General features: G+C 52.6%; 1 protein-coding gene across 3 annotated transcripts in view; it reads right to left on the bottom strand.

The window, feature by feature from the left end:
* The window catches only part of RNF157 (ring finger protein 157), a 77,631-nt gene extending 74,841 nt beyond the window's left edge, over positions 1-2,790 (bottom strand). For all 3 annotated transcript variants that reach the window (XM_090058942.1, XM_090058941.1, XM_090058943.1), the window contains exon 1: positions 2,480-2,790. In XM_090058942.1, coding sequence (XP_089915068.1) covers positions 2,480-2,567 — 88 coding nt within the window. In that variant the 5' untranslated portion in view covers positions 2,568-2,790. The remainder of the gene's footprint in view (positions 1-2,479) is intronic.
* Between the last annotated feature and the right edge of the window lie 9,347 nt (positions 2,791-12,137).

The raw sequence follows: 12,137 nt of genomic DNA, 5'->3' as shown, positions 1-12,137 counted from the left end.
GCAATTATTTCGGGTGGAGGGCTGCATACTGAGTTTTGGCAAGTCATCAAGGGCCACATGACAGGAAGCCAGGGGCAGATGAATATTAATTTTCTAAATTTTGTAGGAGCCCCATGGGCCAGATAGAATGGGCTGGTGGGTCTCATCTGGCCCACGGGCCATATTTTACCCACCCCTGGCCTAAAGTGTTTAGCAGCTTAAATGAACTTTGAGATGTTCAGCTGAGCTTTGCTCTCTGGTCTCGAGCAATTCAACCAAAGACAAAAGTGAGGGTGGTGGACTCCTTGTAGGGGCTGACTGGAGACACACCAGCTATGTTGCGATAGCCAATGTAATTGGCACCAGCCATTGAGAACATAGTCAGAGTAATTATGATAATGCTGTGCCCTTCCACCCTGCCTTCCAGCTGTGACCTGCAGAGCACTTAGGTCTCTCCCATCCTGGGGAAGAGTATTGGTAGAAACAAATCTAAAGGCAGGGAAATGAAGGCTGAGGGAGGGTGACTTGTGTGGTATGGGACAGGTAAGAACAGACCCCCAAACTCAACTCCTCATCCTTTACTGCAGCCACAAGGGACCATTCTCCCACATGCACGTGTGACCGATGCTGTGGAATTCAACCTAATACACTGATTTCACAAATGTTATAGATGTCGTGGGCTCATGAATGGCTGTGTTCCTAGCTAAATGGAGAAGACAAGGAACACTTCTTGCAGGAACTAAAAAGCGTGCAAGATAACAAAGGCAAATAGCCCACTCTTCAAACAATGCAGGTAACAAATCCTTAGAGGTGTCATCTCTAAGGAGGAAGACCATAGACTGGCCAGTCCTGGTTTGAGAGACCTAAGATGACAGACAGACCCCCCCCCAAGGTTTTCTGGCAGTTCCTTCTGCAAAGCTCAGATGCAGGGCAGTCAGTCTCCCCCGGCGCACACAAGAAGAATACAACAAAAAAAATTGACAACATTTAAAGTGGCTCCTGGTACAATGGGAAAAGAATCAGCTCCAGCAAACCCTTGACAAGCTAACATCAGAGTCCCTTACAGCACTCATCATTCCCCTTGATGTAAAAAGCCAGACTCTGACTCGTCTATCAGCCAGAGATGAAAATGGGTTGAAATTATGGTTCGCCCGAATCCACCTCATATCCCAATTGGAGAGAAAGAAGTATTACATACCGACAATCAGGCAGATGTTTTGGCAGACCGATTCCAGCTGTGCTGTCTGCTAAAGAGCCAAGTGCATATTTTTAGTGCATGGATCCAGTTTATGTTGGCAATAATTCTTTCTAAAGAGGTCTTTACAAGTAATTAGCAAGTCATTTGTTACACTATTACTGACCCAAGCTTTTACCTTATCCTATTAACTACTAAACATAGTTATCCATTAATAATATTCAGTACCTCTGGGGTGGTTTTGCAATAGAGCCCATATGCAGAGCAGAGCCAGACATCCAATGTATAGAACAGCGTTTGAAACCTCCCTTGCAGCTTCCAGCACAGAATCAAAAGAGCATTTTACCAATAGCACCCGGCGTGCCACATTCTTCGAGCACCCATTCCACAGCTGGGGAAACTGAGACACAAGGATATGCCAAGGTCACCCAGCAGGGCCAGTCACGTCTCTGTCGTGCTGATGCAACCAGGCCAGGTAACTTACTCTGCCTGACCCACAGGCAGAAAACCCGGTTCCCCACTCCTCAGCTGCTGGACAGAGCCTGCCAGGATTGCTAATAAGAAGAAACCCCTCTGGAGCCGTGAGGAGGGCTTGCCTCAGACGGCTCCCAAAGCTAGAGCTGAAAACAACAGTTGCAAAAATATTTGTGCGCAGCCCTGGTGAGGGTCTCTAGGAGCACAGACCTGACGCACCGAGTTCTGTGGGCACAGGGGGATTAACACCCCCTTACGGGGGGGAATCCAAAAAAAATAATCAGCGGAGCGTGGCTTGGTAAGCCTCCAGTCAGGTCATGCCCTGCACCTGGTACCTGCAGCTCAAGCGATTATCACAAAAAGAATTGTTTTAAACCTCTGAAACAGGCCTGCACCTGCTGAATTTGTCCTCAAGCGCCCAGCTCTCAAAGACCCTCCGCTGTAAGAGCTGGACCCCATTCTTTCCCACGCCGGCACCCGAGGCACACGGCTGGCGGGAGCCCCCCACAGCAGCTCGGGATTATGGAGCATGAGCCTGGGGAGCGTGCATTTTATACAGGGGGGGTGAATGGCAGATACGGCAGGCACCCGAGACACTAGATCTAGAGGCGTGTGCACCTGTCACACTCACACACTCGCTCCAGAGCAGTGTGCGCCTATCACACTCACTCACACACACACTCGCAGGCTGTGGAGCTGCTGTGCAGACCCGCCCAGGTGAGTCGGCAACTCGGCAGCGCGGTCCCAGCCCGGGCGCCCCAGGGCGGAGGCGGGCGGGGGTCGCTCCCTCCTCGCGCCGGGCAGACCCCCACCGCGGCGCGCGGCTCTTACCGGATTTGGGGGGGTATCTGTAGACGGAATTAGCCGGCACGTCCAGCTCCTCCACCCCGGCCTGCTGCCGGCTGGCCAGTGCGCCCATGGCTGCCCGGCGCGGGGCAGGGGCAGGGCAGGGTAGGGCGGGCGGCGCTGCCCCCTTGGCGCTCAGGGCAGGCGGGCGGCGGGCGGCCGGCGGGCTCCCATGCTGCGGGGCCGGGCCGGGGCGCGCCCAGCGCTGAGCGGGGGGCGGCGGCGGGAGGCAGCCCCCGCCCGCAGCATCCTCGGCTCTGCGGCACAGCCCCGGCGCCGGCCGGCGGCTCGCGGGGGCCGGGCTGGGCTGGGCCCGCCCAGACGTGCGCGGCGGCGCCGGAGCCAATGGGAGCGGGCGCGGCCGCGGGTGGCGCCGGGCCGCTGAGGAGAAGTTCGGGAGGCGTCGAGAGGGGGGCCCGCGCCCCTCCCCCCGCCACCAGCTCGGCGCCCGGCAGAGAGAAGCCGACGCCGACAGGGCCTGGGCACTGGGACTCGGTGCACGCAGTCCTGCCCGTACCTGGCAGGGGAAACGCCGGGGATCTGGGGCCACGAAGGCAGTCATCCCTGAGCCGTCCCGGGGTGAGCTGCTTGCGTGCCTACCCACCTTATGGAAAGCCCCTGCATGGAAATGGGAGGCTGCCGCGGCCACACGGCTGAGGGCAGGCGAAACCTGGGGGCACCCGAACCCCGAGCGTGGGCCTGCACCGAGGACATCCGCCAAAGGATTTTGGCAACATCTGGAGCCCCAGGTGGGGTGGAGGAAGTTGCTGGTTGTAGGGCTACATGTGGTTCTGGCCTGACTGCTGGATCTGGACTCGAGTTGGCTGATTCGGCTTGGAGCACAGAAAATTTCTTTAAAAAAACCCAGCCCTGCGACTGGTTGCGGGTGCTGGCGCCTTGCAGAGGAATCGACACAAGCCTAGACGCTGTTCTGCGAGGCCCAGGGAGGCCGGGACCCCTGGGGCTGGGGCTGCCCGGCTCCCAGATCTCCAGGCACTTCCGGGCAGGATGTATCTGCAGGCTCCTTTGGATACATTCAAGGGGCAGTGGGCATTTGCCAGCATCCTCTGCTTGGATCCCTCCTGTTTTGCCTATGACCTTCCCTCCCACCCCTGCCTTCTCTTTTCTGGTCCCACTGAATCTGTGACTGCACACTTAGCACCCCTCCCTTTGAATCAGGGAGGATTATCCTTTCGGGGGGGGCTTAGGCCCACTGTCCCTGTGTGGTTAATAGGCTGTTCTGTGCAGGCACTAAAAACCCATGGGGGGGGGGGGGGGTTTCCCTTTCTTTTTTTGGCAAATGTGATTTACACTCCTTTTTTCCTCCTCCTTTTGCATTGGTCGTTCTGCTCCACCCCAGCACAGCAGCATTTTACTGCTATTGTGCGTATGGAGGCAGGGAAATGCTTTGGGAATGACAGCCACTATAGAAATGCGAGACTGTGAATCAGTGGCAGGTTACTCAGTGTCTTTATGGAGTTTACCACATACTCACGCTTTCCCCCACAACACTAAAGCATCAGCACTGATTCAAAAAAAAAATTACCAATTGAGATTCCATTGGTCTCCGTCTCAGCTTGGAAATAAGAAGGCTCAGCCATGTCCCCCCCCCAGTCACTTCATGTAGACAGGGTGCAAAGCAGAAACTTGAGCTGCTTATTGAAAGATGATGGAAATGCATTTATCCTGTAGGGTGAGCTAATGAAGGAGCCCAGGAATTTGATTTCAGCTGATAACATGATTGCCTCAAATATCTTAAATTATCTTAAAGGTGCGTGCGTGAAACCAGCTGAAAAGCCAAAGCACCCCAAGCCATACATTGAGTGATGGATGAAATGGCTGGTGGCCTCTCTCTTCTCCAGGAGTCTCACCCCATTTTTCTGCTTTTTTTAATTTAACTTCTTGTTTCTCAGGAGGATCAAGACATTCAGCAAAGCCCAAAGCCTCCAGGTTGGTTTCATTTCAAACAGCTGCATGTCTTCAGGGCATTGATCTGCTCCAAAATCATGAGTGGTGCCTTAAAAAAAAATCAAGAGTTTTGATTAAAAAAGCAATATCTTCTGAGTTCTTCATTCACCCTCTGTACATCAGAGATTTGGGTCTCACTTTCAAGCTTCCTTCTACCACCATGAAAAAGAAAAGCTGTTTTTTTTTAAAGTTGAGAGTCTCATATATTCACATGACTCCAGGAGCAGGGGTTTGACCCAAACTGGCCAAAGTCAAGGAACACCGGTTCGGTGCCAGACAGCATCATTGTTACACAGATAAGATGCTCACAGAGGCTTTGTTTCCATGCACATTGTAGGATTGGCCTTGGCGGGGGTCTAGTTTTACTAACAGCCTCTGACGCTCTCTGCTGGGTCTCCATTGGCCAAAGAGCCCCTGGTTCTGAAGGGAGGGAGGGCTGCGTGAGCAAACTGCTGCAGCAACATGGAACGGTGCTGCTTTCAGAGCGCTCCGACAATGCTGGGCCTGTTTGCACTTTACAGCAGGGCTGTCAAACTCACCCAGCCCCCTGGGCCCAATCCAGACCGTGGGGCTGCTCGTGGGTCCAGTCAGTGAAGCAAGCAGTGCTGTATTGGCTCAAACAACCATGAGGGTCACTGCAACCATGTCTCAGCCCCTGCTGCCAAAATGCATCCCCAACAGGCCTCCACACCCCAAATTTTGGCAGCAGTAGGGTCCTCATTCACTGGATCTTTGACACCCCTGCTTTACAGCATCCCTGAGTTGCCCTGATTGTGGTGTGATGTTATTTCACTGGGGAGCTGTGCTCCCCTCCAGGTGCCCTTGTAAAGGAGGCTGGGAGCTGCCTGAAGGTTGATCAGCCCCTTGTTCCATGGCGCTCTGTGCTTCACACTACAATTGAGCTTTGTGCTGATCTGAGCGTTAGTGCCGGAAGCCATCGCCAGCTACTCTCTAGAGTTACAGTGGCTTGATGTGAAGGTGCCAGGAGCATCAAGACACAAAACAACAATAAAAACTGTGATCTTTAAGTCTTAGGGCAGACAAGAGACAGTCCCAGGAATGTCTGCAGAGATGGGGGAGAGCACTTGATGAGTCAAGTCAGAATTCAAGTATCACAAGCACGTTCAAAACCTTTATAGCTATTCACCCGCCCTCAGTCCCAGCACCAGATATCCACCAGGCAAAAGACCCTACCAAAGGGTGTGGTTAGGTAAGTGCAAATATAAAAACTTAAGCTGCATCTCATGGCCAGTTCTTTCCCCACTTCCTTTTCTGTGCACTATATCTTTAAGATCTTTATGAGTCTGCTGTCTGCAAAGGCTGCTGACATTTTGAGAGGCTGAATTGATACTGCATGCTCTGGAGAGAGAGGTGCCTACAAACCACACTGTCGTGGGGACTTGGATTCTTACTGCAGGCTCACAAGCATCAACAAAAGCATTCAGCCGTCATTCTTGGGACACCACTGACATGGCAGGTCCCAGCGCTAGCTGGTGAACTCAGTTGGAGTTGTAAGCAAACCTCCCCCACCCTACAGTTTATTTCCACTTGGGGAGTTTATTTCCACAAGCCTCACTCAAACCAACAAAGTCCATTTGTGTCCAACAAGCTGCAGGAGCAGAATGAGAAGGAGCATGTGGGATCAGCCCCAGGCTGTTAGTGATGGGCCAAACTCCAGAGCCAAACCTCTCTCAGTTTTGCAGATGAGCCTCAGGATCTAAATCAGATTTCAGCCACAGAGGAGGGGGTGAGTGGAGAAGAGGGAGAGGGAAGAGAATACCCTGGATCTGAACCTTCCTGCCTCTTGGCAGATTCAGAAAAGCCAGGAGGTGGATCTGAACTTTACTGCTTAGGACCAATACTTATTTCCACCGCCGTCCAGAAGGAAAAAAAAAGCCTGGGGAAATAACATAGCACAGAAGCTGGAGAGGGCAAGCCAGCCCATTCATTAGAATCTGATGAAACAGACTGCAGGGTTTTAAAGCAGCCCATAATTCAAAGTTATACCCACACAGCTCCATAAAACACCAGTCATTATACACAGTGTCAGTGTTTTACAGTGTAGTACTGCAGCGTAGTAATTTTATGACGCAGTGCCGCAGTGGAGAAGCAATTCCACAATCTAGCTATGGGAGGATCTAATTCTAGGTCCTTTCCACTCCCCCCCACCGCCTTTTTGTATGTGGCTTGCAGCATTTAAATACAGTGTCCCATCAGGACAAACACTTTGAGCCACAACAAAGTCACAGCAGACATAGCTGAGCCAATGGGCAAGGCACAGTGTCTCCAGCACCTAAAAGGGAAGGGAAAAAGAGAGAGACGCAGTGTTTACACTGAATATGCATCTGCTGTTGTGTGAGACCTAGGGGCTGATGCATTAAGCCTATTCATCAACTAGCTCAGGAAGCCAGAGTATTCATTAAAGGGGTAGGCAGGAGGAGGAAAAAGCCTGTTACCAGAGACTGCCAAGAACTGTAATCCCGCTGTCCTCGACTGACTCGCTACCGCCATCCCTGTGCCTGGAGTTCCTGCCACAAATCACAGTGGACACAGAGCAGCAGCTGTACCTGCGATGTGTTAGCGGCTGACATCACAGGGCCCTGGCACCGCAGAGGGATGTTCTGGCCCGTGTCTCACCATCAGTGACCAAGCATAAGCCTGGACTGGAGTGAGGCTGAAAGGACTCCTGAAGGACACCCTGTAAAATTCCCCTTGCAGTCGCAGCCACATTTTGGTGCTTAATGTTTAAAGGATGGGATTTAAGAGTGACCGGGGGGGAGGGGGGAGATGGACCCCAGTCCTGCACTCTTTACCAACACCAGATTTCCCCAGGACCCAAGTGCTTGAGCAGCAGGCCTCTTCATGTGAAAACACTCATACAAGGGGAGTGCAGATGCTGAAGACCTCACCATCTTCACCCAAGGATTTCGGAGCAAGCTAATGTCATCATCCTCTTTCGCAGCAGGTGGGGAAACTGAGGAACAGACTTGCTCAAGCAAAACAAGTGGCAGAGCTGATGAGAAGCTCAAGTCTAGAGTCCCAGGTGAGCAGACCCAGTTGATCCCAGAGAGCACCGGCTGCACACAAGCAGCATTTGGCTCTCTTTGCCACTCTGCCAGTCCCCAGTTAATGCTGGCTGTTAGTTCTTGAGTAGCAGCTGGTACACGCTGCCTCTGCAGACACCCTCCAAACTGTCTTTCCCCTTGGTTCTCTCTCTTTTAGGAGACAGAGCTTCCCAGGTGGCCTTTTGGCCAAGACCAAATGAGGTATCAGTTGCCCATCTGATGCGTTCTCTATCGGGACCCTGGGTGCAGGCCTGACAGGGTGGGCTTTGGGCTCAGCTATCTAGGTAAGCAGCTCATTTCCATCCCTCTCTCCTCCTAGCCTGTCCCACCATCTTCTCTTGTCTGCAGACTGAAGGTGCTGTTGTGGTTTCAGGACTTTGGTTGTTCTTACCTTTTCCTCCTCCCTCCTCCCCAGCATTAATGTACCCCACAGAGCTGTGCTTGAACCTCCAACCCGGCCCATCCTCCCACATGAGCTTGTGAGTTCCTGTGGCTTCTCTTATCACATCTGTGTCACCGGATGTCCCTCTCTGCCCTACCTCCCTCCTTTTCTGGTCCCAGCAGCCTATCTCCTTGGACACATCCCACCACTTCTTCCACCATCCAGAGATGACACTGATCTCATTTCCCCCCTCTCACTATCTGAGGCAGTGCCAGCGCTCGTACTGCCTGGGCTTATTTTGGACCCTCTCCTCCTCTCACATCCAGGAGATCAAGACCTAGAGCTTCCCCTCCAGTCCCTCTCAAGAACTGGGTTTCCTGTTCTCCTGGACCAGCCTGCCATCCTCCTCTCCAGACCTACAGCTTCCCACCCTCACCTATCTACTCCACCGCCAGCCTGGCCTGCTTCTGTTCTTCCAGCCACCTACCTAAGCCCCTGCACCAGCTCCTTCCCTCTTTCCGGGGTCAGATCTCTCCACACTTCTCTCCGAAGCTTTGCCCATAACATTTAACCTTTCACCACCAAGAAAGAAGCAGAGAACTGTAGTCTGTTCTCAGGTATTAGAAGAAGCTCCCAGGCAGAAAGTGGCCCTGCAGCCTGACACAGGGGGAGGCTGGGTAAGTGGAGCCAGTCCACCATTGCTCATTGAGGTATTCCACCAAGCAGCCAACTCTTAACCAGTCCAATGAAGAGGGTGCCCTGATGAAGAGGACAGAGATGACTGGAAGAACCCACTGCACATTGTATATGTAGAGCCCATTGCCCAGGGATCCCAGCCCAGCCAGCTCCTGACCCACTTGTATCTGCACGGAGCTTAGAAGAAGGACTGGGAACTCAGTCTGTGTGCACATGGCTGGATTGTTAGCTGCAGTTACTACCAGCTTTGAAGTTTTCCACACACAACATCCACTTGTCCCATTACGCAGTAGGTAGTACATGTACTCACAGCCTAGGCTCAAACTTTCCTTCCCCCAGGGAAAGGAAAACTTCCTCACATCACACCGTATATGGGTTTCACTATTGGAAACAACCCAGTTACCCTTAGCTCTGCCTCCTAACTGGCTCTGTACTTCCATTAGCTATTGATTACAGCTGATGGCCATTCAACCACCACTTTGGCAGGTGCCACATGGTTGCCTTAATAAGATCCAGGCTGTGCCATAGCAAAGGGGGGTGGGGCAAGTGGGGCAACCCCCCAGGTGCTGAAGTGAAGGTGTGCCAATAGGTGCTGATCAGCTGGGGTGGGATTCAGCCATGAGCAGCTCATTTTGGGGGGTGCGGGGAGGGCGGCTCCCAATGCTGCATGCATTCCCGGGCAAGCGTGGGGGGGCATATGCCCCCTAGATCTGTGTGTGGGGCGACAGTGGGCTGCCACTGCAGGCTTTGCCCTGGGCAACAAATTTCCTTGCCATGGGGCTAGATTCAGAACACTATTACCCATGTCCTATGTGGGCCCAGGATGGCTTATATATGCTCAATCAAACTGCCCAGGGAAATTCTACATCTGCCCTTGGAGATTCCTTTGAGGATTTGAGATTCCTGAAGGTTGATAAATAACCTGGGAAACCTGATTCTTTGGGACAGTGGTTCTTGGGGTTGCATGATTTCTCTAGCATGTATTATTTAACAGTGAAGAGTTCAACAAGGTAAACAAGCCAAATTGACTAATGACCCTACTAAGGACCTGCACCAAGGAAGCAGATGAATGCAGCTGAGGGTCTTTTCCTACCACAGTCTACCAGGTATAGAGTCAGATCCTGTCTCCATAGAAACTGAGTTAATAGAAAGGAAGAAGTTAAGGCCCAAGAAGGAGCACATGGTCAGTGCTGACTGGCAGGCCTGGGCATCAGCAAACTCAGGTTCATGATGGTCAATTGCTGTTGCTACTGAACTGGAAGCAAGATCCAACCCCATAGCTTGCCCCAACATTTTGGTGTAAGCTAGTGATATGGGGTTGGTCTGGAGGGGTCTAGAGATCAAAAGGCTGTTCCTGGCTCTGCCACAGACCTACTGTGTGACCTTGGCCAAGTCACTTTCCCTCTCTGCACCTCTGGTTTCTCCCCCCAGCCTTGGCAATCCCATTTATTTGACATCTGAAGTGGTCTGGGGCAGGGAATGGCTGTTTGTCCAGCACGTGGCACAAAGCTCTTTGGAAAGAAAGGCATTGCCAGTCTCCACATTGCTGCAGCTCTCAGGCGGGCTGTAACCAGGGAGGCCGGACCCTTGCGCAAAGGCCTGACAACAGCTAGCTACCAAACAGGACTCCAAGGTTTGGCCAGTGGCACCCCCTTGTGGGCAGGTTTGGTATTTCAGCCCTTCCAACTCCCCTCTCCAACCTGCAAATCCTTCCCCTCCGGTAAGGGGAAAATTCAGATTCACGGCCCCGAATACAGAGGGCTGTTGGCCCAGCCGTGAGCCTCTCCCCACTCTGGACCTTACTTGTCCTGGGCCCTTTTCAAGGCCTGGGGAGTAGCAGAACCATGCCCTCAAATACTCTTCAGGATTTAGCAGCACCCCATTTTGACAACTAATATGAGTATATGATGAACATTATATGAACATTAGAATTCTATGATTCAATCAGTAGGTTATTCATTGATTATATCATTAGAATTATACTCTCTGCAGCTCTTCAGGCTGCTGGCAGGGAACCCTCCCCTAGGTCTGCCCGGCCCATTGCAGGTTTGCTGTCAGTGTAGCAGTGGATTCCCGATACGCGGCTCCAGTCACTGGTGGGGACTGGGAACCACTGGGCCGAGTTCTTCCCTCAGGGCATCCAGCTGAGGGTAGGGGTGGGAGGCTGGGACCGGCTGGCCAGCAGGGACAAGGTGCCAGGCTGCGCGCACAGCCTGTGGGGAGTGGGTGGGCAAAAGACATGCAGGACCTGGGAGGGGACATCAAAGGGGTGCCATTCTGCTGCCATTTCTCTGTTTGGCACTGACCTACCTCCTGAAAACCAAGGTGCGGGGACATTTCACCCCACAGTATCGGTGCCAGCACTCTGGCACCCCTGCTAGGCTCCCGCCTTCTCCGGCTGAGAACCACGGAGCTAGAGCAGCAAGCAGGAATTTTTCAGTACACTTGCAAGTCCAGGCGCTGCGTACCACAGTCCCAAAGGCTTCCTGAAATGGGGCTCGGTTTAAATTTGTAGCCCTCGCACTCCCCTCAGATGTTCTCTCAGTGCAAGGCGGGATCCCACGGCACCCAGCACAGTGCAGACCTGTTGGTGGTCATTCCTGTGCAAAGATGGAGCCAAGCACCACTTCCAGGGTAGCCACCCCCAGGCAAGGCTGCCCTAGGCAAGGAAAGTCCACAGCACAGCTAACTGCTCATTGCCCCAAGGCAGCTCTACTATCAGGACCAGAAGCACTGTAGGCTGCTACCCATTCTGGACTTGTAGGAAGCATCCAAGAGCTGACAGCCAGGCAGCCTTCTCCTGCAAGATTTCCCACGGGAGCTCCTTACTGCCCTGCCAGTCAATCTGCCAACACACTTGCCCCTTCAACTTATATTCCTCCCTCCCCTACTCTCCCTCCCATCAATCCATCTCTTCCTACCTCAGTTGCAGCCTCTTGTAGGTTTGACCTCTGCTTGGGGAGGTAATGAAGCCCTTCATGAACCCTTTCCACATTGCTGCTGTGTGGGATCATGACACCTTATCCCACCAATGAATGAATAATTTGGTTGCATGGTGCTAAAGTATTGTTACTGTTTTCACTCCAGCAGCCACTCAAACTCCTGGGTGGGACTGCCGACCCAGCTAGAATAAAATTGGGGATTGGGCTGGGTTTCTTTGACACAATTCTTTTGTTTACAAGGATGCACAATGCACGGCTGCCTTCAACACAGGATGTATGGGATGATCAGAGACCCTCTCCCTGCTCACAGCACCAAAACTTTATTAGCCAATGCAGCAGCCCAAAGAACCCATGTCCTTTGGTTTCTCCTGGGATCACACACCTCTGATGACCCAGGGTTTCTTCTCCATCTGGCCCTGCATGCCCCCTCACTGCTTCTCCACTGGAAATAACCCATCCACATACACATGCACCCCAGAACTCAGCAACACCCCTCTGCTTTTGTTCTGAGTGCTGGAAAATACTATTATTTCAACAACCTTCTGCCATTAAAAGGATGTAATGCCACACAAAGTTCAACCCATGGCAGT

The sequence above is a fragment of the Crocodylus siamensis genome, chromosome 8 (genome assembly GCF_052110815.1).
Source record: "Crocodylus siamensis isolate JL-2025a chromosome 8, ASM5211081v1, whole genome shotgun sequence".
NCBI lineage: Eukaryota > Metazoa > Chordata > Crocodylia > Crocodylidae > Crocodylus > Crocodylus siamensis.
Note: the sequence above shows the minus strand (reverse complement) of the source record. Positions and strands in the feature narration are given on the sequence as shown.